The sequence below is a fragment of the Macrobrachium nipponense genome, chromosome 20 (genome assembly GCF_015104395.2).
Source record: "Macrobrachium nipponense isolate FS-2020 chromosome 20, ASM1510439v2, whole genome shotgun sequence".
Classification (NCBI taxonomy): domain Eukaryota; kingdom Metazoa; phylum Arthropoda; class Malacostraca; order Decapoda; family Palaemonidae; genus Macrobrachium; species Macrobrachium nipponense.
Window position 1 is genome coordinate 21,242,765 of NC_061089.1, and position 27,549 is coordinate 21,270,313.

Genomic DNA, 27,549 nt, shown 5'->3' on the forward strand with positions numbered 1-27,549 from the left:
AAATGCATGTCTGGCTTCGCTGCGTCGCCAGATCACAAGAAGATATCAAATCAAAGCCAACCAACTTTTTGCCTGTTATTTTGGCAGAAACTTCTTCAATCGAAATTTAGTTTGTTTGAGTCCAGAGATCCAAACTAGTATGCTTTTTTTCACTTCAACACCTTAACTATTCAAATGTTGAACACTCACCGATGCCAGGAAGACATCGCCGTTCTCGGCTCATCCACTATTTTGTTCTGCCACTTGGAACGTTGCTGCCAGACGGTTATCTTGTTCTTTGTTTATGCTGAAACGTCTTTCCCGATTGTGGGTTCCACTTTGATCCCGGGGAAAGAGCAAAGTTCTTCGCTCAAGAAACCGGAGAAAGGATTTGCTTTTATCCAGCTTTTTAAATTCTCTGCTTGCACTAAAATTAGGCAGAGCACGCACCCGCACACACCCACACTCTGGTTTTAAAGAGAGGAAGGGAGAGATAGAAAACTATACAAATGTTGAGAGAGAGAGAGAGAGAGAGAGAGAGAGAGAGAGAGAGAGAGAGAGAGAGAGAGAGAGAGAGAGCGAGTAAATTTGTTGAAAGTAGAGGGAGTGCAAAGCAAAATTATTTTCTGATAGAAAAATGAGCAATATGACCTCTTTAAAAAAGAATTTAAGGAGCGGATACTTTGAAGAGAGAGAGAGAGAGAGAGAGAGAGAGAGAGAGAGAGAGAGAGAGAGAGAGAGAGAGAGAGAGAGAGAGAGATACTGTGACATGAATAGATAGGTATTGAGAATGTTCTCGCAAAACAACAGATACACCTTTACCTGAACCCTAGTTATCATCAGAGAGGACGCCAGAAAAAAAAAAGAACTTTTCATAGAAGTCAAAACTTGAATGAGCATCAAATGAACATTTACTTTTTATCGCGTTTTTTCTTCCTGACTAATAATACTTATCTTGAAGTTATTAATACTTGTTATCTGCCAGTCAAGGACAGCATCGCTCAAAGGAATAAAAATATAAGCCCCTTACAGTAATATCATATTAATCATTGATACCATTCTCGCTACGACAAACGACAGAAACGTCCTAATTTCTCAGTGGGAGTAGTTCCTTTATATTCAGGGAAAAGACCAAGTTCTGAGGAATCAGTGTCATCATAGCGTGTTAATAAGGTCATTTGGAGGCCGCAAGTGCCAACGCTGAAGACACCGCGCTCGTTCTACATCATTAATTTTAGCATGCCACCTTGGCACTGCCTTGGCACTCGTTCCTCGTCCCTCCCACTCAATTCCCTTCTCTGCTGCCTTCCGACTTTCTCTAACCCACTTGACGTCTTTGCTGGGAGGTGAAAGTCCACAGGTCCACACTATGCCTCTTATTCCTTGCATACCTCACCACCTGTGCCGGCACAAGGACGGCTTAACCTATACCAACCAGTGATCCAAGTTGACTTGTTACTTTACCTGCATAATAGTATAAAATAAACTTTTCCTTTTAATTAGTACAGTATACATAAATAGCAATGTAATGCAGCTCCACATGCTGTTTAATTTTTGTCTGATAATCATATTTTCTTCCATTTTTCCCTTACGAGTTCTTCACTTGCCCTACCGCCATATCTTGGTGACTAAGAGTTGGAGCACCTGTGGTGAGGATTGTTACTATTGAATGTTCCCCTCTTTTATTTAGCGTTTTATCTTGGTTCTCAGGGAGTCTTCTAAGTTCGTCGGGTAAAAGACTTCGTTCATTGATTTGATTATGTGGGTTTTGGTAAATAATATTAAATCTTTCAACCTTACCGTACTTATAAGCTGTTGGAAAGATTTATTTCAATTTCCTGGTTGAGTAAAATTTGACGTATTCGTATCTGATTTAAAAAAAAATATCCATCTATCTGTGAAAAACGCTTATTGAAAGAATTTATTATTGGAACAAAATCTTCCTGGGAGTTCTAATTTATCGTTTGTTCTTTTCCCTTCTTTTCCCCCTTGTCTCAACAACGCTGTCTACCTCTCGCTTACCACTCACCACTCTCCTCACCAGACAATTCCTCGGTAAGCTGGCAGCGTCTTTGCCTAATTCCCCCGAATCGGATACAGCTCACTTTGCAATCATTTGATCTGCTGAACAACCCATTAAACATCCCGACACAAGCCAAATTGGCAATTCAGACTTTCTGGCTATAAAGAGAAATTGTAGGTTGTCTCAACAAGCCTCCACATGTGAAGGAAGGAAGAAAGAGAGGGACGAATACAACGAAGAGCTTCGATACTCTTAAAAACGACGGTCTAAAGCGATTCGATTCTAAGGTGCTCGTCTGAGAAAGATGTCGGCATCTTCATTAGTGGTATTTTATTGCTGCTGTCGAATCTACTTCATTTGAAAAAGCTTTTTTTGTTGTTATACGAATACTATTAATTTAACAGTACCTTTAATTGAGGGTAATTGAATTTTTTTCACCCATTATGAAGTTTGCCACAGTCCGCTACCTAATTTGTATTAACATTGACGGGACTTGACCGACTGATTTTTGAACTTACACATGCATTAGTACTATTACCTAGAAGAACATAATCTATTGGCCTTCCTAAATCAGTTAAAGAAGCGATGGGGAAGTCCATATAAAATTAGTCTTGTCGCAAACACAGGTCAAAGAAGTAACAAAATTCAATGTATCCGAAGCTACCAGTTTGCTTGGCTGAAGGTCATTTTAAATATGTTAGTCAATTTGCATTGTGGAGGTGGTTTGCTTGAGATAAAAACTTGGCTGCTTTCTAGCAGATACTGGGAACGGATTGTGCAATCAATTTCACAAATATGTAGGTCCGCCACCACATACCACCACCGCCACTACTACTATTACTACCTACTACTACTACTACTAGTAATAGTAGTTGTGACAATGTTGTTTTATGAGTAATGTTACATCATTCACTACTTCAGCTCAAACGTATCAAGGATATCAAGTAACTCCCTGTATCATCACGGGAAAACAACCCTTTCAACAAATATCGTTATAGTAGCAGTGTATCAAACGAGTATCATAATGGGAAGCAACCTATTTAAACGAGTATCATGAGAAACAACCCATTTAAACCCGTATCATTATGAGAATAAACCTAATTAAATGATTATCATCATGACAGGCAACCCATTTAAACGAGCATAATTATGGGAAGCAACCCATTTGAAAGAGTGTCTTTATGGCAAGGAACCTACTGGAACGAGTATATTATGGGAAGCAACCCAGAAAACAAGTGTCTTTATGGAAAGCAACCCATTTGAACGCTTACCTTTATGGGAAGCAACCTATTTGAACGCTTACCTTTATGGGAAACAACCCATTTGAACGTGTACCTTTATAGGAAGCAACCATTGGAAATAGTGTCTTTATGGCAAGCAACCTATTTGAAACGATTACCTTTGTGGGAAGCAATCCATATGAACGTGTGTCTTTATGGGAAGCAACCCATTGGAACGAGTATATTTATAGGAAGCAACCCATTTAAAGGAGTATTTTTATTGGACCCAATCCATCTGAACGAGAATCTTCATGGGAAGCAACCCGTTTGAACGAATGTTTTTAAAGCAAGCAACCCATTCGAACAAGTATATTTATGGGAAGCAACCCCTTTGAGCTAGTAATTATGAGAAGCAGCCCACTGAACGAGTGTCCTTATGGGAAAAAAACCCATTTGAATAAGTAAGCAACCCATTAGGCCGGTCGTCTTTATAGGAGGCAACCCATTTGAACGAGTATCTTTATGAGAATCAATATGATTAATTAAACAAGCAGTACACCGTTACTCCTGGCAAAACCAGTAAAGAGGCAGTACTTTGTCCCGAAATAACCCAGAGGTCGTTGTGCTAATGCAAAGTTGCAGCCTGAAAAATTGGCGCCAAACGTGAAGCAATTAATTTTATCACCATTAACCGTTTAAATGTACTTTGGGTACTCTTCTTCACTTAACGTGTTAAGACAGCGATGCTACGCTGGGTGCCAGTCAAGGAACGCTGCAAAACCACAGCAATTTGCGATTTAGATAGTTTTGCAAACATTTGTTTTTGCTCAAGCTACTGGTGGACTCTTTGGAGGTCACGGGAAGAGTTTCTTGCTCTTTGTGATGCTCGCCTTCACTGTTATTGGTTTCCTGATGATTTACGATTTCTTCATGGTTTATGATTTATTCATGATTTACCTATTAGAAATTAAAGAAAAAGCTCTTATAGGGGAGTCTTTTAAACATTCAAACGAATATTTCTTAGGTTTCAGCGAAAACGATTTAGATTAGTGTACACTGGTTCAAATCCAATGATATAAGAGGCCATTATTTCTATTACAATTAATTATATATATATATATATATATATATATATATATATATATATATATATATATATATATATATATATATGTGTGTGTGTGTGTGTGTATGTGTGTGTGTGTGTGTGTGTGTGTGTATGGAGAGAGAGAGAGAGAGAGAATGCTTAACATGAATATTAAATTTTTCATAGTAATTGCTAATCTATCGTTAATTCTTTATTTCTTGCACACAGTTAATCTCCCATAACTCTTCGTATCACATATAGAATAATAGAATATAAGGATAACATCTGAAAACACTTGTAAGTGGCTATACTAATACAGAAAAAATATGAAAGGTTATAGCATAATGGTATATCCAGATCACGCAAACAAATTGAGTTTGACAAAGTCTAAATGAAATATAAATATTTTACTACTCCTTGGGATGGAATTTAGTCAATTTGCATATATATGGAAGGAACACCGAGCCTTTTAAAGAAAATTATAGGAAGTAAACGAACCGTCAATGTGTCAAAGCTGCTTTACATGGAATTAGCCCTTCTTGAAGAAGACTAAATCGGTAAGTTATTAGTATAGGCCAGGTCGCAGTGGACATGAATCATAAGACGATAGCGTCTGTTCACTTACCAGCGTGCTTCTGCAGAGTGAGTTTAAGACTAGACAGAACAAAAGACTCAGTTACCACAACGGAACCTTTGTGAACGGCGCCTTTTTTATTTTTTTTTTATTTAGCGCGGTGTCGCAATTGACGGAAAACACGGGGCTTAACAGATAACAACAGAGTAAAAGGTTGATTAGCTGATTTCAAACAACTAGGTTTGCACCTCGCGTGACGACAGGGGACCCTCCTCCCTAAAATAAAAAAATAAAAAAAAATCGTCGCTTTGCTATTTCTCTAGATTTACAGTCTTTGATGGCTACCCGAACGTAATCCCAAGATAATCTCCATGAGTTGGACTCCCCAGATTTTGGTCTTTACTAAAGGTGACCACACGTAAACGAAATTCTCAATAAGTGTGTGTGTGTGTGTGTGTGTGTGTGTGTGTGCGCGCGTGTGTGGGTTCTTTGAGTAAGCATGTATGTTCTATTTAGAGCCGTATGAGCGTCAGCGTAACAGAAAAACTAGTTGCAATTTTCCGCCTTTACTAGCTGAGTCTAATTGTTTTTCCGATATACAAAGCAAAAATAAAGAACCGATATAAAAAGGACGACTACTTAACAACTTAACAGACATATTTTCTTGTATTATACACATATAATATACATCAGTGTAAACAAAGAGGAGGAAAGTAAAGACAAAAGCCACTTGCAGTATCCCGTAGTCTGGGACAATGGGACAAGAAGTATTCGGCCTAAAGGGAGAGCTTAGCGCAGCTTAAGCAAATCTTGGCCGGGATCCTAGTCGCAGATAATCCCAAAAGAGTAAGAAAACAATGTCTTAAGGATTCGATTGAGTCATGTTGGGAGCACATTCAACAGAGCAACCTTGAGACTAGGTGCTGCGATGACCTTAGAAGCAAAGACGGCTAATGCATGCGCTCATGGAATAAGCAAGATGCTTGGAAAAGACAAATGGGCCATCTGCACTGGATAGTTTGGGTGCGAACTCTGGGCTCCTGAAGATTCTGTTTCTCTCTCAAACTCCCTGTTAATTGCATTGCTGCATTATTCCCATTGGTGCCTTTGACTCAAGCTATTGACGCAGCTTTGCTGCACGTTCATTTTTACTACTACTACAACTACTACTAAAACTGCTACTACTGCTAATAAAATGCGAGTGGGACTGCGAAATTGCTCTTTGATTGCAAGCTTATGAAAATATATTTTTACAGAAAAATTATGGCATTAGTTAGGTAAGTCAACGAGGAAACGGTATAAGGCTAGTTCTTGAGTAATTATATATATGAAGTAGCGTGGCAAATGCAAGGCAGTAGCCCTTCGCCAAGGCTAATCAAACGAGGACGTTTAATTAAAGCAGCACCCATGAGGAAGATACGTGCAGGTGCACTTGGATTAAAAAGCCGTCGTTTTATAGAGAGAGAGAGAGAGAGAGAGAGAGAGAGAGAGAGAGAGAGAGAGAGAGAGAGAGAGAGAGAGAGAGAGAGAGAGAGAGAATGTCTTTTCTTCAGGATGCGGACATTCTCGGTTTCAGGACTGCAATTTTTACACTTTTGCAGCCGAGCTTTGGCACTCTATAACAGTGTCTGTCAAGGGAGGTGCCAGAGCGAGTACCAGTTAACTATGAAAGGACTAAAACACTGTCTTTAGACAGAGCTTTGCTAGAGTCTATAAGAGTGTCTGATCTTGAAAATTCATAAAATAATAATATAATTTTTATAAGAATAAGAGAATGTTCAATAAGTTCGACCTTTATGAGAAAGAAATGAAAGGCCTTAATTATAGGAATTTCATCATAGAAAAACTCTCCAGATGCAAATGATGAAATGTGAAAGTAAGATTTTTATAAAAGGAGTATAACTATATGATTATGAATTTCACTTCAGAGAAAATAGACGTTGTAAAAATGATGAATTTTATCAGAGAGAAAAAAGAAAGTTCTAAAGGTGTGATGCTTATTGAAGAACTTTCACACGAGCTTCAGTTTTATATAAAAAGCTTGAAAAAAACAAAAATGCAGTTATAAAGAATAGAAATGGCTGTAAGAAAGAATTAACAGATCTACTGATGCCTGACAGAGATGTGTATAAGGGAACATTGAAAATCTTAGGTGAAAGTTTTGTCGCTTTTGCTAAAAGTAATATACAGCTCGGTTTCCTTTTCTGTATCGGCTGCTTTCCTCATTAGGGCTCTTGGTCTCGTAAGATTCTCCTTCCAACAATGGCTGCAGTTTGTCTAGTAACAATAGCAGTGACCAAAGGGATTGTTTTTAAATAAGCAAGTCCATTTCTAGATGAGGGGATAATAGGATAACAGAGGTCAAAGAAGCTGTTCGGGCCATAGGAGCGAATTTTGTGGAATATGGGGAATACAGGGTGGAATGGTTGGTGGTAATGTGGTGTTTAATGGCATTTGTGAAAATAAATCTTAGATAATTGTGAGAATATCAACAAATTAGAAGATAGATAAAGCAGAATGTGAAACTATGTTAAATAGCTTAAAGGAAACATATTTGTTGTGTGAGGGATCCTAACATGCAAGAACAGAAATGAATGATGTCTAGATCATCCAGTACACACACACACATATAAATATATATATATATATATATATATATATATATATATATATATATATATACTATATGTACACACTTGCTAACCCGATCTGAGGACCATGCGTTGTCCAAGAGCCAAAAATAACGAAAATAAATATTTGTAGATAAATATATACACATAATCACAAAACGCATATCTGTATATATATATATATATATATATATATATATATATATATATATATATATATGAATATATATATATGTATATATTATATATATATGTATATATATATATATATATATATTATATATATATATATATATATATATATATGTGTGTGTGTGTGTGTGTGTGTGTGTGTGTGTGTGTGTGTGTGTGTTTGTAGATACTTTGAAAGCCTCTCTTATCTGTTCCACCCCTTCTCTTGTTAACTCTCAGCTTACACAAGGATACTTTTATTAAATTAATCTTCAGAAGAAAACTGACTTTCATATTCTTTAACATAATGCTTATTTCATTGTTCTCCATTGCAGATATCAAGTTTTGCATAAAAATAAGTTTTTCGGTAATTTCGTATTCCTAATGGATTATAGAATGATATAAATAAGCATATCAAAAAGGAATATTACACTACATAATCATAAAAAGTATTTTAAAGCCTTCCAAGAACTCCTCGGATGAACTTAACATCGGGTTATGATTGTTTACGTTTGTCAGGTTGCCAGATGCTCGAGGATTATCTCGTAGTTGTAGAAACCAGCACAACATACAGGTATCTGAGCTCTTGCTCCTTTGTATGTAGCTCTTCAGCAATCCCCTCTTGTTCTTTTCATGTTAAGGCTGATTGTGTAATATCCCTTAGACAGGGTACTCGATGTACACAACACAGAGGATTTCTTTAGGCTTCCATGGGAGGTACTGAGCGAGAACTATTGAGTTAGAAGTCGACGGAAAAGCTTAGTGGAGAAAGTGACTTGGTTCCCCTTGTTTGTATGCTAATGACATAATCCGGTAGAATGGTGGATTAATCTTGTGAATCTTGTTAAAAGCACTTTGCAAGAGAGAGAGAGAGAGAGATATGAGAAGAGAGACGAGAGAGAGAGAGAGAGAGGAGAGAGAGAGAGAGAGAGAGAGAGAGATACTATGTAGGGCAAGAGCCTTCACTCTTGTATGTTAGTTATATTACTACAAGTAGAAATGTATATAAACAGTAAGAGGAAGCAACATCTTCAGTAAATACCGTTCGTCACTTCAAAATGTAATAATATAGAAATGTGAAATATTCCTTTCACACACACACACACACACACACACACACACACACACACACACACACACATATATATATATATACTATATATATATATATATATATACGTATATATATATACTATATATATATATATATATATATATATATATATGTGTGTGTGTGTGTGTGTGTGTGTGTGTGTGTGTGTGTGAATGTGGTGTGTGTCTGTGTGGAATTATATAATGTAGCTATTGCCAATGTCTGTTCACCGCTTTTAAAGAAACTCTTAGGAGGAATTTTCTTCAATCAGGATAACACCATTTATGATATCATCCTTACAAAATCTTAATGCTATGACTCATAAATAAATGGTAAAACATAAAATATTATATATATATATATATATATATATATGTGTGTGTGTGTGTGTGTGTGTGTGTGTGTGTATCCGCGTTTGTTTGTTTGTGCGTGTGTGAATCAACATATTTACTAAAATCTAATCATTAGGAGGGATGAAGCAAGGAATGTTTTTACGAAGTTTATCATAAACCTTTCATCCATTCGCAAGATGTTACGTTTGGAGATAAACGCAGTTTTAATTATGTCCTTTTAAATCTTCTATTTCTCCTTTTCCGGTAAAAATTTGTATTATCTTCCATTTTCTACCACTCGTGTAATTATGGGCATAGAATGCAGCTAACGAATCCATACATCGTGTAACCAAATCCCATTTTTTTGTAGTTACTGGCTGATGTAGGGTGGATAAACTTTCTTTGAGATTCCCGTTATCTCTCTCTCTCTCTCTCTCTCTCTCTCTCCATCGTAGCTCACAGCTGGGCTGACAACTGTTTCCATGCGAATAGTGATTGCTTTTCCATCTGGCTCTCGCTGTTCAGTTTGGTACAAATATGGAGAGCCATGAATCGGAATATTTCTATCAAGTCCATCTCTTTACACTAACCGTTTCAATTATGAAATGCATCATAGGAGTTTCGCCAAGGCCATTTTTATGCACTGTAAGAATAAGAAGCAGCAGCAATGGCTGACGCCTAGAGTTTCCATTAAAGACTACATTAGCAAGACAGAAATGCCCCGACCCTTCAGTGCGAGCCGGAAATGGTGCTGTTTTGTTAGATCGCCACCAGATGGATCTACTGGTTTTCTTCGATATCTGCGTGGAAAGAGTTTGTCCATAATAGGGTGGAAGCATTTTTATGAAGATGCTTGATGTTGTATAGGAAATTGTTGTTAAGCTTTCCCAGAAACTGTGGTAGGCATTGACGGCAGTTTTTCTTTGATACTCTTTATCATTGTGTTTGCGTTACGTTTCAAAATTAGAAATTCCTTGATCACATAGATATAAATCCTGATATATATCATACTATATATATATATATATATGATATATATGATATATAAATAAAAATATATATTATATATATATATATATAATAAAAATATATATATAATAGATATATATATAATATATATATATATATATATATATATATATATATATATACATATATAATATATACATATATATAATATATATATATATATATATATATAATATATATATATATATATATTTATGTGTGTGTGTGTGTATAATGCCAATAATGCGTATAGGTTACATATGAGGTTTTTCTTATCGTATCGAGAAAACTTTGCTATTTTTAGGCTTACCTCTGCTTATATCGAAGCCACTACGAAATGTTACTGAGATTTATAGCTAAAATGATTTTAGGTAATTCGAAAATCGATGTATCGATGTTACTACTCAAACTAATTTTTGCCAACTTGCTTCGGAAGTGTTTTTTCTTCGTTCCATTAACAAAAGAGCAGCATTTTGCTTCAATAACCATTCCAGCTTTCTTTGATGGCTTAGAATGGAAAATAGGAAAAATATATGGCTCTTAAAGAAGAGAACTGTTTCATGCTGATATCTGCATCTCCTACAGTTGAGTGAGTATTTACAAGTGAGTGAATTCCCACAATCAGTGGACTATGTTACAATAGATCAATGAATATATTTATTCACTATAAAGTGAACTTGGAAAACAGAGTGATGTAGCTATGTCATATGTATTACAGTAAACCTTCCCTTCTCTTGCGAGTGCTACATCGTAATTTAAAGATTTTCATGGCAATTTTTTCTGGAGAAATTTGTTTATAAGTTGTGGGGAAGATCCATTTCTTCATGGGTACTGTACCGGTTCCAAAATGACGATTTTGCAGGTGTTCATAGGTATCCCAAGTAAGCTGCAACAAAGGCATTGCAAATGTATGTTTACAATCGACGTTCAAAGGTCCAGTTGCGGCTAAAACAAAGGAGCGGTTTTTTATGACTTCTGCCGTTTTCGAGGCCCGTTACTCTTGGCTTTTAGCTCCCTAACAGCCGAGTTCAAGATGTGTCCTGCTCCTCTTCTTCACCTGTTGCCAGCCATCAAAGAGGGTCAATGACTCTGGCTGTCTTTCCTGTTTCTTCTACTTTCTTTTGCACCTGGGTCACACAGCTGCATTCCATTTCGGCCCCCCTGAACCCCCACAACCCTCCCCCACCACGTGTCCTTCAGACTAATTGAAGTGCTCCTTTCCTTCTTGTACAGTGTCATCGACCGAATGGTTTCAGAGCGGTTTACCACTGCTAAATAGAGATGCTAGTTCTACTCTATCTAATAATAGTAAAAAAGGCTTCAGAGATTTCTAAGTGTTTACTCATTATTTTATCTACTATGGTTTCATTATCTTTTCACAGATTAGATAATTTATTATTCTACTTATTCATGCTACACTTATGGAATCTAGACTGGTATTTGTTTAAGCTACTATAGGCATGAGAAATTATGTATGGATAATATATACATCATCACACTGTATTGCAGTTTACTCATGCATCTGTCAGTGCATGACTCTTTTAGTGAAACCTTATTTCTAAAGAGCACTTTTTCGAAGGTGAATTGTTGTACCATAATGTCAATTCAAGGAAATTGTAATATATATTTTTCCAAAGAAACGTTGCCATCATTTCTTATGTAATAAAGTTTCTTAACAACAAAAATAACATCTGCGGAGTTTGCGTAATTAATTCACTTACTGAAGTATACCTGAAAGTTTTCACTTAATTTCTAAAGTTATGAGAGCCTCATATGAACTTATACCGCTTTAGTTATACAACAGGACTTTTGAAAATGCTTTTCCTGTAGTTGTTTTTGATATGCTTTTACAAAGTTCAAATTGGGAAAAGTCCTTTGCATTAATCTAATTTTCTGAGAAAATTATCTAAGATTTTTCGAGGATATATTAAAGTGAAATAGAAAACTAATGACGCAGTTCATCGACTATACCTATTCATGATGAGAAAATTTAGCGCATGATCAGAAAAAATATTATCATTCTGAACGTCTGAACCGTATATATATATATATATATATATATATATATATATATATATATATATATATATATATATATATATATATATATATATATATATATATGTGTGTGTGTGTGTGTGTGTGTGTGTGTGTGTGTGTGTGTGTGTGTGTCACAAATGCGTCATATTTCACCAACTGATAAAGGTGACCCGAACCACATGACAGTCGAACTGCTATTGGCCAATTCTTCCTCGTTTCGAAAATTACCAAGAATTCGCCCTGTCACCCAGGGGGTCTAGGGGTGACCGTCAGGGAGGACGAGAGATTTTTGCCGATCGAATTCGTCGTTTTGAGAAGCTCTTGGAGTCACGAAAGTGTTGCAAGTCTCTGCAGATTGGTCTGAGATTCCTTGGACTTGCTGTTGAAATTAATGGAACACTGAGAATGTTGTAGGATGGTTTATTTTTCTGTTCTTATACTGGCCTCTCCACAACGGGCGATAGTTTTGGCACTGAGCAGCCCTGAACTTATTTGGCCTCTGGTTCTGGCACTGTCATATTAGCTCTCTTTCTCTCTTTCACTCTCTCTCCCTCTCTCTGCCAGTAAAATCTAATGTCTCCTATTAACTAATTTCCGCATTTCTTGCCTGGTTGTTTGTGAATTAGCTGGTCTTGATTTTATTGTTTTTTTAGTATGTTCAAAGAGTAACCTTTCATTTGTTCTTTCTTCTATTTTTGTTGGCAAAAACATGTTTTCTAGAGTATGTAAATTAACTCATTTTTAAGTGAGAAAAAAGGGTAAGCTCAGCTAGTCCAAAATATCGAATTCCATATGTAAAAGATGTACAAACGAAATTCATCATGGGCCCCTGTCTGCTTTCTGCCAGATATTAAACTTTCCTGGTATCTTTTAACAAATAAATATCATGATAAGGTATTTTGAGTAACGAGAAGTGATTGTACTAAGCCCAATTAAAAAGGTTATGGCCTGATTTTCATAATCATGCTCTGAAACCTCCTACTGGCGGCAATGGGTTATGTTAAGGCCTAACTGCCAAAGGAGTAAGTTTTGACTTTTCTTTTGATAATTCATCTAGAACTGTTGGATGGGAAGAGTACTAATGTCGATATCAAGCATCTTACTCCCTTGCACATCTTACCACACTTCCAGGCCACCTTTGGGTAAGGATCCTTGCTGACATAAGATCTAATTTTAGATACAAAGTCCACCACTCGACGATTTTCTCAGGCCTTTATCCAAAGTAAGGAGCTGAGAATAACCTAAAAACTATAAGTTAATCTTGATTCGCAAAATTGATCTGCATACCTAGATTTTATTCTCTCCTTTCGACAACACAAATTTTGATTAACGACTGCTTGGTAAGGGTCTACATCCAAGATCGGGGCTGCCTTATAATTGGATCAAAGTTTTTTTTAAGAGATTCTCAGATTTATTGATTGGCTCTTGTTAGTTTTCTTTTTATTGCTAAAGCCTTACGTCTAAAATAACGTTGGTTTTAGGAGACATACACGTGTTTTATATATATATATATATATATAATATATATATATATATATATACTTATATATATATACATATATATATATATATATATATATATATATATATGTATGTATTATATAGAACACCATACACACACACACACACACACACACACACACACACATATATAATATATATATATATATATATATATATATATATATATATATATATATATATATGGCTTCAGGAGAGAGAAAGAGAGAGAGAGAAAGAAAAGGATGCTGGCCATCATAATTCCGCATGATGAGGGAAGACGCAGATTTCTCAGGTTCGAGCTGGGGTGACATTTTTTACCACTCGTAAACATTCATGTACTGTTAAAGTTCAGAGGGAAATTATTACCGAATAAAAAGGAAAATTATGTATATATATTGTTATTATTATATTATATATATAATAATATTATACTATATATACATACATGCATATAAATATATATATATATATACATAATATATATATATATATATTTATATATATATATATATATATATATATATATTATATATATATATAGATATATATATATATATATATATTTATATGTGAAATCAACGGATGAGTCATAGGTCCAATTTAATTTATCATATCGTCAGGTCATGCGTCATATCATGTCATGTGAGGCCATGTCATATAGACGGGCCTTACGCTCTATAAAATCATGTTATAAACGCACTTCACTGTGCCATACTGAATACCATTAACATACATCTGAAGGATTTTATGACATCAGCCGTAATGTGAGCATAAAAATATTTTGCAAGTGTTGGTCATTAATATTTACCTTACTTATTCATCTTTATTTTTCATTCTGTGATGTCTGCCTAATTTTCTGTCTCCATAAACTATAGTGCCTGCCTCTGCTTCATCGACTTTTGGCAGTATATCAGCACTACTTTCTTTACAACAGACAAGCCATTCCTAAAATGAGAACTGAGAAGGATCAATCTCGTTCCTAAAGCGTTCCTGCAAAAAGTTCCCACGTCTCCTAAAACATCCAAATCACCTTGATCTTTTGCATATGTCACCGGCACCTGAACTCCCACATGTGTTCCAGTGGAGAGAGAGAGAGAAAAAAAAGGAGAGGGGAACATCTTGGCTGGTTCTCAAAACCTGTTCTCACTTCAAGGATCACTGCCGGTTCCAATGATGCGTTAAGTTTATCTAATTAGGCATGTGGAGGACAATGAACGAAGTCAATGGGTTATTTACGGCGCATTTAATTTGCCGCATCAAAAGCCTTGTCCTTTTACGTGTAAGTTTTTCAATGAAGTGCAACGTCAATTCTTTTCTACGTAAAACTAAATGATTCAGAAATTTGTTGTGAAGGTGTGTTCCATTTTACGATGTGGTAAACAAGGACATTTATTTCATTAAACAAAACCTTAAGTGTCTCATAGAATTGACAGGATTATAATAGTTTTTGAATCTTAGTTAAGAATAATTGGAATTTTCAGACAATTATCGAATTTATCAAACCAAAGTATAGTCACAAGTTCTTCTTAGATGAAATTTCATCTCCTAAAAGTACTATGTATTAAACCGCATAGTAAAGAGTGTATATAATAATGAAGAGACACAAATATGAAGGTATTACTATCGAGGCTTTCCTTCAGAGAAAGGAAAATTGATCTAATATTCGCACGAACCGCTCATCCTCGCTCGCATGGCCTAGGTGTAAGTAATCGGGGTGGGAGAGACGTGAGAGGCAGGGGTTGGGGTGGAGAAATGAAGATGAGAGAGAGAGAGAGAGAGAGAGAGAGAGAGAGAGAGAGAGAGACATTATAAATAGAGAAGCATCCCTAAGCCTGCGTACAGGCGCCTCCAAGTGGCGATATGTAGACAGGTGGGGAAAAACGACTTGGGGTGAGGAGTTCTGGGTGAGGAGTGAGGAGGCACCGAGGGGAAAGATGGGCCCGTGCCAAAATGTTAGCTCAGAAATAAACCCCTCGATTTCAACATTACCTTTCCGGGACCAACCCACCTCATGCATCTGCAACCCACTCTCTCTTCTTCTCTGTCTGTCTGTCCATCCGTCTATCATTCTCTCTCTCTCTCTCTCTCTCTCTCTCTCTCTCTCTCTCTGTTACGAAGCAAACTGAAAGGACAATATGAATTAGTCAATACCCAGTTTTCTGGTTCATATAATCTTCCCTTATTTAAGCGGCGGGGCACGATTTTTTCCCGTCTGACTCATTTCACCTTTCGTTTAAACTTTTCAGACTAGCCTTTACAAAGGCACTCGTTCATCCATTCCGTCGGCCTCTAAACAGGGACTTTAAATACAAATGAGGTATAAAAGAGAAATGAGATTCTTGAAATGGGTTAAATTGCACTGCGATGATGACGATATTTATATGCAATTGTTTTGGTAGCAATAGAAGTAGCGCTAGTAGCCTCAATAACAACAACGACGATAGTGATTACTACTGCTTTTATTATTATTATTGTTCTCATTATTAGTAACGGCTGTAACACTGTAACATTAGCTATTGTTATTGTCAGAGAAAGGATTTGTGAAACTGCTACGGAATTAGCTTTTTCGTTAATATATAAATGTGAGTATTTTTCCAAGAGAAAAAAAATTAAATTGATCACATCAACAGCTCCACTAGCCCTAAACTGGTAAAAGAAAGAAAATAATATATACTGATATACATATACGTGTATATATATATATATGTGTATATATATATATATATGTATATATATATATATATATATATATATATATATATATATATATAAGCAATGTGTTGCAATAATGGCATCTATTCCATAACTTATTGGGGATAAAAACAGTACTAAGTGAAATAAAATTTAGAAACACAAAAAAATTCCAAAAACCGGACTCAGTAAAATAAATAAAAAGATATTTGATATTTAAAATTAAGTTTATGACTTTCAAGTTTTGTTTACATCCAAATCATTTATAAAGTTACAATGCTTGCCAGGATGCCATTATTAAACTAGCTTCTGGAGGGAAAAATTCATCACTCCCCGGGATATTTTTGTGAATATTAGGTTTGCCCCTATTGCATTGCAATCCTACTCTTTAATGCATTATTTACTCGCCAGCATATTTAACAATGTCGTAGAAAATATAAAGATATATGAGTTGCAGATGAATCTATATATATATATATATATATATATATATATATATATATATATATATATATATATATATACATATACATACATATATATACATATACACGTCTGTGTGTGTAGGTGTATAAGTAAGGGGCCTTCAACTTGTAAGCTTAGCGCAAGCTGGTGATTTTCATGTAGCACATATGTATTGAAGAAATAATACTACACTTCAGTGAATATTTGGTCAGACAAAAAAAATCTATCATTGAGAAAAAGTAAGAGCAGGAAGAGAAATTTCAGAAAGTAAAACTATTTCTGCAAAGGTTGTCGACACTTTCGAATATCGAAAAAGAATTTATTGTTCCCTCCGTCTTGGCAAAAAATTGGCCTAAACCCGCAAGCTATAAAAAAGAAGAAGAAGAAGAAGAAGAAGAAGAAGAAGAAGAAGAAGAAGAAGAAGAAGAAGTAGAAGATAAAGTGGAAAGATTGGAATAGGAGCTAGCATTTCCTGTGTCAAAGGTTTATGAGATTCAATCGTAGCAGCTGCATTTTCACAAATTGCAATATGGATAAATGAAACCAGGATTTGATCTCTTTAGCCTGTATATCCTGAATGACCTTAATCAATAAGTAATTTCTACGTTTTGTTAGAAATATATTTTACTCTCCGTGATTGATTGTGTGTTTCATAGGATGCTCACAGACGTATTCATGTATGAACACATACATACATAAATATGTACTGTAGATATATATATATATATATATATATATATATATATATATATAAATACATGTACATATATGAGTTTGCAAACGTATATATTATTGCTTAAAGTTTTTAACTTGTAGTATGAATCACTGAAAAGTTACTCCTCGGGAGGACCTCGCCCAAGTCTTAGTATTTTCCTACCGTTAGCCGCACTCGGTTTTACGACCATTCACTCCTCGTGTCGTTACTCTTCCACTTGTGGGCGTGATTTCTTCTATCGGGAATGTCAGGGGTTTTATCGCTACTCGGGTCCCGAAAGAACGAGAGTAGTAAAGTTTCCCCGCACCGAATACTTTTTGTCATCTGTCTTAGTCTTGTGAAATTTTTATGCAGACGAGTGATGGACGTGGAAGCTGGCCATAGATGTGCTATTTTCACGTGATTATTATGGCTTGGTGAATTTCTCAGCCTTTGTTTTTTGTGTAGGATTGAGAAAGGAAAGTTTCGAAGATAGGTTTTTAATTTATTCATAATTTTGTAAAGTATTAAAATTTCACCATTAGTTTTATGATCTATTATACTAGTTGATAAAGATTTTTTTTAAAGATATCGTTGTCCTCACTATGATAATTGTCATGACATTCACTATCATTACTTGGTTTTATTGGTCTCCTTAGACAAATATACTAATATTTCTCTTCTCTGAATTTCCAGGACAAAATTCGCCTTCTTATGGAAGACATTGAGTACGAGAGGGAACTCAGACAAAGGGTGAGTATTTACTTCTTAAAAGACTTCCGTTCATGTTTGAGTCTCATTATTCCTTTCTTTAACATCAAACACAACCTCTCATGTTGTACCTGTATTTTGTTCCCATTTTTAATGTGTTTCATCTAATCTCATATTGTTCAGTTCTTGTAATATATATTCACTGATCCATCACTCCTTATCTTTATTGTTTAGAGGAACATTCAGAATTCATATAGGAGATTCATAGCTCTTTATCTTTGAAAGTGTCTTGCTGTCTTTCCATCATTCTAACATGGGTCAATTCCTAGGTTTTAATCACTTAGCACTGTATTTGATTTAAACGATGAAACGGGGGATTTATACAACAAACAGTAAGATCCTTTAGCCTTTGTAAATTTCTGATACTATAAAACACAAACACCATACAGAACTTATTCAAGAGCTTGCAAGACACCTTTGTGAAAATTTACACGTTTACCACTAAGCATATGTTACCATGGCTCAGATTGAACTCGTTCATAAGTTTGAGAATTTTTCGAAGACAGAACGATTAAAACTAACAGGGAAAAGGGCAAATCTGGCATTTCTTTTGACAGGTGTGGGTGCATTTAATTCAACATTCCATTGTTAAGCATATTGTCTACTACCATCGAGTTCTTGACTGGAAAGACACGTATTAGCTTAAAGCTAATTCGTTCGATTAGTGACATGAAAGACATTCGTAAGTCTAAAATTGATCACTGAGGTCAGATTCCAGCCTGTCAAATAACTGGAATAGCATATACAAGTCTGACATTGGGCCTGCGAGTCATCAACCATTATCCTAGTGAAGTACATCATTCTGATGTCACAGACTGTAAAGAAGAATGACTAATACCTACTAGAATCAGCAAGGCATTCTGTTAATAAACTCATCAAGAGACGACCCGTCCGAAGAAGAAGAGCAATTGGTCTCAGATGGACTGGCTTCAAGATGGCGTTGCTCCAAGTGACTTGAAAGAGGATTTCCCTTTTCATGAGGGAAATGTCAGTGACAAAGAGCTTGCCCTATCAGCTGGCCATCAAGGGCGATAGCGAGATGGCATAGGAATTTGGCTGACATTTCGGGCGTCCAAGGCTTGTTTCTGTGGGACTGGATTAGGTAACGCGTTCTTCCATCCACGTGCCAGTCTCTTGGTGGGACACTTGAAAATCTAAGGCTATGTAAGAAAGGACTTCGGTTTCCGAAGAAAATATTACGAATGATTTTGGCTATACGAATGACTTCATTGAATATAAATATAAATGCCAGTCATCTCATCATAGGTAATCTTTTTATACCATGTGCGTTTTTAAGAGACTGCAGATGCCGAACACCGGGGTTAATGACAAACAGATGCATGTGTCGAAATAGATGTCGATTCGCTAACCAGTACAACTAAGCAGGAAAAAGAAAACAATTCACATTTCATTGCTAAAGCTCGAGGTACAAGGAGAGCCTAGATTCTCAACAGAGGACAAAGTGAATTCAGAACATAACACAAACTTAGGTCTACAATGATGAAATCCAAAGAATTTCTTCAGCCTCTTATATTTTCTGTGCAACATTCTCGCGACGGTAAGAATTTTTATGGGTGATCAAGAGAATTCTGGCGGCGGTTGATGCCTTCTACGGCCCTATTACTTGGAAAGGGTAATTAACCAAAGCCAATAAGGATTCTTTTTTTCGAGTTGCGGGTTCCTGAAAATAATTTAAGGAAGTACGTCTACTGGATACAGGCGATTCTCGTTCCTGATCCGAGAAGATAAGATGTCGACAGTTTTTTCTTTTCTAAAAGACTTCTCTGACCTATAATTTCGCATTTTCTGCGTTTCGTTTATTTCCCTTTAACTGGTTCCTTGCCATCGACTTCCGTATTGAAGGCTAATAAACAAACTAGGAACCATACTACACTGGTGCAGGTATGGTCAGCCTTGCTTTAATTTTTGAAGAAATTTCGTGATAACTTCGCTCAAGAAAAGATTGTGACGGAGAGAGGTATACGAGCATTTCATGAATGTACACCGAGAAGGTAAGGGGCCAGAAGTTTCTAGAAACAACCGAACTCGTTCTCTGGCTTTAAAGGGGTCATTATATACAATGTATACATATATTGCATATTTACCCATACATACACACGCCAATTTTATGTATGGTAAAGCACATACACATGTATACACACACACACACACACACACACACACACATATATATATATATATATTATATATATATATATATATATATATATATATATATATAACTGAAATACGAAAACTTGGAACGTGATGAATATATGAATAAAGGCGAAAGCCACGAAAGAAAACAAAACATTCAAAACATTGGAGTGCCACTGCAAGGCCTTTCGACTCTCGTCCTTTACCAAGCAGCTTAGTAAAGGGCGAGAGTCCAAAGGCCTTGCAGCGGTATATATAAAATATATATATATAGTATAATATATATATATATATTATATATATATATGTATATAAAAATATATTTATATTATAATCATTTAAAAATATATTATATAATGAGTAATATAAATAATATTATATAATATATAATTATTTTATATATAAATATAATATATAATATAGATATATTATTAATTTATATATCTATATATATTTATTAAATGTTATTTTATATAATATAATTTATTAAATATAAATTATATATAAAGGTTTATCATTTTGCAGATTAGATCACAGTGCTATTAAACTTCCCGCCAAATCCTGTCGTCACCATAATGAACCCAGTAATTTAAAAATCCCCAGGGAAACGGAAGACAGATATTCCTTTCCGTTAGAGTCCTTCTGTATCAAACAGCAAACAACCTCATTCAACAATCAAACTACCTCGCTTCCGTTATAACTAGCATAGTTATAAGACCACTCGCCGCCCCATTCCCTTTCACGTCAAGTCTGTTCCTAACTGCCCATACATCTTCTAACCAAGGTATATAGAATCCCTCCCTTATTCTATATACCTTGTTTCTAACTACAGTCATGCTCAGTAAGGTCTCCCGAATACTAATTTTACTTTATTATGTATGTTTTGTATTTTTAATTAATTCATTTACTAATTTTATTTGATGGTTTCTGTTTACCTTGTAGTTTCCTCTTGTTTAGTCATTGCATTGTTGTCTTTCTTAGTTTTCAGCTAGTATGTCCTTTGTTTTTGTTTCCAATTTGTAAGCTGTCATTTACTGCACTCATTGTATACTTGCACTTTGCATCGTATTTAATGTGAGGTGCTCAGCATTTATGGTTGCTTTTGTGTAATTTTAATACTAGTTAGTCTGTACAGTAAGTTTTCTTTTTCTTCGATTCTATGGAATTTTTGTGGATAACTAACGCTGATTATAAGACAAGGAGTGAATTAAAGAAACTCGGCTGTGCTTGTGTGTATGTAATTGAGGAATGGCACTGTCTTCATTTTACCTGGTCTTCTGTCGATCCTCATATAAAATAACATATATGTGTGTATAATATATATAAATATATATATATATATACACATATATATATATATGAAATATATATATTATATATATATATATATATATATATATAATATATATATATTATTATATATATATATATATATATCAATTCAAGCTACAAATGTCCTTTAATATCTAAATTCACTTTACTCCCAAATGATATATTTTCAATATATGTACCCGAAGGGGAATTTTTTTGTTGATAATAATTTCGTACCCCCCATGGGATCGAACCACTGTCCAAGTGGAGGCGGGGACGAAATCAGGACAGTCAGTGGACGCTATCCAATCAGCCAACAGAGACGCTATAAGTTTAACATGATTTGATTCTGACCTTAAAATACCCTCGACCTCGGTGCTTTCGTCAATTAGAATTTGATATGGAACCCCGATCTACCATGTTAGCCAATTCGAGCTGTTTGACAGCACGTTAGCCTTTGTTATGAATAATTATCACCATCGAAACCGTGATCCATTTATATATCAATTCAAGCTACAAATGTCCTTTGAATATCTAAATTCACTTTTTTTTTTCCCCCTCTACCTACCCAAATGATATATTTTTCATATATGTACCGAAGGGGAATTTTTGTTGATAATAATTTCGTCCCCATGGGATCGAACCACTGTCCAAGTGGACGGGGACGAAATACAGGACAGTCAGTGACGCTATCCAATCAGCCAACAGAGGACGCTATAAGTTCAATATTGATTCTGACCGTTACAAATCACCCTCGACCTCGGTGCTTTCGTAATTAGAATCGATATGGAACCGCCCGTCTACCATGTTAGCCAATTCGAAGCGTTTGACAGCACGTAGCCTTTTGTTATGAATAATTATCACATCGAACCGTGATCCATTTATATATCATTCAAGCTACAAATGTCCTTTAATATCTAAATTCACTTTACCTCCCAAATGATAATATTTTCATAAATGTAACCGAAGGGGAATTTTTTGTTGATAATAATTTCGTCCCCCATGGGATCGAACCACTGTCCAAGTGGATTCGGGGACGAAATCAGGACAGTCAGTGACGCTATCCAATCAGCCAACAGAGACGCTATATAGTTCATATTGATTCTGACCTTACAAATCACCCTCGACACGGTGCTTTCGTAATTAGAATCGATATGGAACCCCGTCTACCATGTTAGCCAATTCGAGCGTTTGACAGCACGTAGCCTTTTTGTTATGAATAATTATCACATCGAAACCGTGATCCATTTATATATCAATTCAAGCTACAAATGTCCTTTAATATCTAAATTCACTTTACCTCCCAAATGATATATTTTCATATATGTACCGAAGGGGAATTTTTTTTGTTGATAATAATTCCCCTTCGGTACTATATGAAAATATATCATTTGGGAGGTAAAGTGAATTTAGATATTAAAGGAACATTTGTAGCTTGAATTGATATATAAAGGATCACGGTTCGATGTGATAATTATTCATAACAAAAGGCTACGTGCTGTCAACGCTCGAATTGGCTAACATGGTAGACGGGGTTCCATATCGATTCTAATTACGAAAGCACCGAAGGGTCGAGGGTGATTTTGTAAGGTCAGAATCAATATGAACTTATAGTGTCTCTGTTGGCTGATTGGATAGCGTCACTGACTGTCCTGATTTCGTCCCCGTCCACTTGGACAGTGGTTCGATCCATGGGGGGACGAAAATTATTATCAACAAAAAACTTCCCCTTCGGTACATATATGAAAATATATCATTTGGGAGGTAAGTGAATTTAGATATTAAAGGACATTTGTAGCTTGAATTGATATATATAAATGGATCACGGTTCGATGTGATAATTATTCATAACAAAAGGCTACGTGCTGTCAAACGCTCGAAATTGGCTAACATGGTAGACGGGTTTCCCATAATCGATTCTAATTACGAAAGCACCGAGGTCGAGGGTGATTTGTAAGGTCAGAATCAATATGACTTATAGCGTCTCTGTTGGCTGATTGGATAGCGTCACTGACTGTCCTGATTTCGTCCCCGTCCACTTGGACAGTGGTTCGATCCCATGGGGGGACGAAAATTATTATCAACAAAAAATTCCCCTTCGGTACATATATGAAAATATATCATTTGGGAGGTAAGTGATTTAGATATTAAAGGACATTTGTAGCTTGAATTGATATATAAATGGATCACGGTTCGATGTGATAATTATTCATATATATATATATATATATATATATATAGATATATATATATATATATATATATATTATATATATGTGTATATGTATGTATATATTTATATATATAGTTGTATGTGGGCGATTAAGCTTACGCTTGAGGGCACATGTGTCGATAGTATTCAGCTTGGCTGTGTGTGCCAGTGAGAAAGCGTGCATGCGCGCGCGTGTGTCTGTGTCTGTCTGTAACCGTGAATACGTGCGTTCTCCCAACCGCATTTGAGTGATCGGAGAAGTAGGTGAGAGAGAGAGAGAGCGCCGAGGGCCTTGGGCGGATTCAAAATATAGAGGTGATTCATTCCGGCGGCTCGCAGTTCCCACCTGTCAGTTCGCACCTGCCTTTTTATTCTTTAGCTTTTCTACCTTCCCTTTTACTCTTTAGGCTTAGGAATTTGTGGAGATTGTGTACTAACGTGGAGATAAGTAACGGGACTTGAAAAGCTCTTTAGTTTTCTCACTTTGTTAAGTTTAGCAAATGGTGTTGGAAAAAGTAACCGCATAAATTTAAAATGGCTGACAAATGGACAGAAAGGTTGAGAGATAGACCGATACTGTATTCCAACCTTTTTTCCTTATTCCCAAAATAATTCAGAGGTCATTTATTGATGAGAATATTTTTCTTTTTTTTTCCTGTTCTATTTTTTGCCCCATTCTTTTCACACTAATTCTTCAGGAAATCAAATTTATTTCTTTTATTTGTCAACTTCTTTATACTGAAAGTTTTTCAGAATTTTTTCCCTGTTATTTTTGTCCAGCTGACATTCTGACCCGTCACATCTATCATTCTGGCAACAAAAATTCCATAAAGTCCTTTTACTTCCACCAGGTCTATCCTTCCATCACAATTATAGTCAAGTAGTATTTGTGCTGTCAACTTCCATTCCCTTGTTACGTACACTGACGCATATAACACCTTTCTCCTGACTCGTTGCGTTCACATATACTGTGTACGTACGTGTATGTATATCATGCATTCACTAAATATATAAATATATATATATATTATATATATATATATATATATATATATATATATATATATATATATATATATATATATATATATATATATATATATATTTAACAGGACAGACAGGGATTATGAGAGAGAGAGAGGAGAGGAGAGAGAGACAGAGAGATAGAGAGAGAGAGAGAGAGAGAGAGAGAGAGAGAGAGAGAGAGAGAGAGAGAGAGAGAGAGAGAGAGAGAGAGAGAGAGATCCTTATATAACTCTATACTTTCTGCTTCACTTAATTCAGTGGTGAAAAAATGGTCCTCCTATGATTTTTCTTTTATATCAACACTTTCACCTTTTATGAATCTTTTAAGCCTTTACTCAACCACTTTAATTAACTCTTACTCTTTTGTAACTTATAGAAATGTTTTCGCTAATATACTAAAATCATCTTTACTATCTGTTGATTTATTTATCTAATACCAGCAATTTATTTTTTGTGTTAGGCAATTTTTTTCCGTTGTTTCCTACAATGTTGTAATCAGTTTTAGTTCACTACTGTATGTTTCTTTTACTTAAAATTATATTTGCTTAAGCATGTAAATCTTTTTGAAATTTAATTAACTGATTAATAGATAGATGAAGGTGGATAAATTTTATACTGTGATGCATTGTAATTTACTGCGCAGAGTTTGTGTAAATCATCTAATAACAATGTTTATTTCCTCAGGTTGAGCGTGAGAAAGCTGACCTCAGCGTTCAGGTGATTCAACTCACAGAACGTATCGAGGAGGTCGAAGCTGGCGCCGATGGACAGGTAACGAACACTGGTTTTGTTCTTCTTGTTTAACAGTATGCCTTTTCGGCGACATTAAAAATGATCGTTATTAGAGACGGTTAAACCTCTTTAACTGTGGTAATAATACATGCTCACTTCGCTTTTCGAGATAGAATTAATTGAAAGATTGATTTATATTAAGCTGGCGTCGAGAGAACGAAGGTCATAAAAGCTAAAAATAATATTTATAAAGAATAAAGGAACAAGCGGGGCTCAAGAAAGCTGAATTTCCAGAAAAATAAGCCATTTTCTTACGTATTTTGCATATCAACAAATAGAATTCAAACTTTTCATTAATTTTTCAGTGAAAAAGTTCCATAATATACAGGTTTTTTAATCTCATCTTTTATATCATTTGCCTCTTTCTTTTTTATTTTTTATTTTCAAGAGTCGAAGAACTGTTTCATAACTGGATCTTGGGGAATTCAGTAAATAGTGATTTACTGAATTCCCTCCTTTATTGCTTAAGAAAGAAAACTTTAGGCTAAGTGGACCTTTCCTAGATAGTTACCCTAAGGGTTTTAAGGGCTCGTTATCTACGATTAATATTTCTTGGGGGTTATTATCTTTGTGATATATACAGTCTTTTGTTTATGATTTTACGGTAATCCCCAACGGGCTTGTACTAAACGCGCCGCAAAAGTGGACCATGTTAAACCCCTTGGGTGTCACTGTCTATAAAGAAAAGATCCGGATAAGTTAAGCGAAAGTGTAAACATATTTGCTCGCCTATTATTGAATTCTAAATTCTCTTGCTACATTTGTACTGCTCTCTTTTCCAGCAGCGCTTATTAATAAGCATTAGGATCTGTAAAGTCTGGCATCCCTTCGAATGTTTTATGCATTATTTCTACAGAATTAGCTTGCCTAATGGCTGATGGATTTGAAATACACCTGAACTATATCCATTATTTGCTTACGTCAGATGTCTTATAAATAGCTTCAGTCCTTGGGAGCCGTAACTCAACTCGTATTTGCATATTGAGAAACAAATAATGTTTAGAAAAATTACTGGCTTTCAGATTGAAAAAAAAAAAATTATTTATCTGATTACACATGGTTCCATGAAAAATATTAACAACAGCAAAGACAGGTAACAAATTTGGAATTTTACAGGAAAAATAATGCTGGTCAAATGTTCTAGATGATTTTCTGCCGCATGATAGAATTATCTTAAATTATAACAAATAGAGCCCACTTAAGAAGATAAAATGCAATCACGTTGTGTTTTATAATTCTTCCTAACCAGTGACAACGATGAAATTTAATTGTAATATAAATAAAAAGACACAATAATTCGTCATAGCTTAAAGAAATGACTCTTCTGCCGACGTTGACTTTTCTGTTTCCCTTGCCTCTTTTAATTATTGATTTAATAAACACTGCAAAGATTTTCAATACTTGCATCACCCTTGAAATGCTCATTAGCTTTTAACATCAAGTTACATTCCTCCCAGATCTTAGACGGTTAGGTTTTACGATACTGAATCCTGCGTTTGAATTTCCAAATTGGGAACCATTTTCTCATTTCTGATTTAATGATAACTTGAAAAAAAACCCTTTTTACTAGGTATATTACTCTTTAAGTCCTTATAATTTCTACTTCGTGTTTTATTATTCCCAAATCTTCGGCCGTTTGCTTTCAGACACAGACTGAGTCCTCTGTTTTTATTCCCAGACTGACAGTAATTTTCTAAAATTCGAACTTGACACTCATTCTTGTTAGCTTCATCGCTCGCAAACCTCGCATAAGTTTCTTCTTTGTGATAT

The 27,549-nt window shown here is 35.3% G+C and overlaps 1 protein-coding gene and 1 long non-coding RNA gene across 4 annotated transcripts in view; one reads left to right on the forward strand and one right to left on the reverse strand.

The window, feature by feature from the left end:
• LOC135223007 (uncharacterized) overlaps window positions 1-27,549 on the reverse strand; it is a 101,508-nt gene that overhangs the window by 36,673 nt on the left and 37,286 nt on the right. The window lies entirely within an intron of this gene.
• Window positions 1-27,549, forward strand: part of LOC135222962 (paramyosin, long form-like) — a 120,849-nt gene that overhangs the window by 32,948 nt on the left and 60,352 nt on the right. For both annotated transcript variants that reach the window (XM_064261445.1, XM_064261437.1), the window contains exons 2-3: window positions 18,207-18,263; window positions 25,672-25,758. In XM_064261445.1, the coding sequence (XP_064117515.1) occupies window positions 18,207-18,263; window positions 25,672-25,758 (144 nt within the window). The remainder of the gene's footprint in view (window positions 1-18,206; window positions 18,264-25,671; window positions 25,759-27,549) is intronic.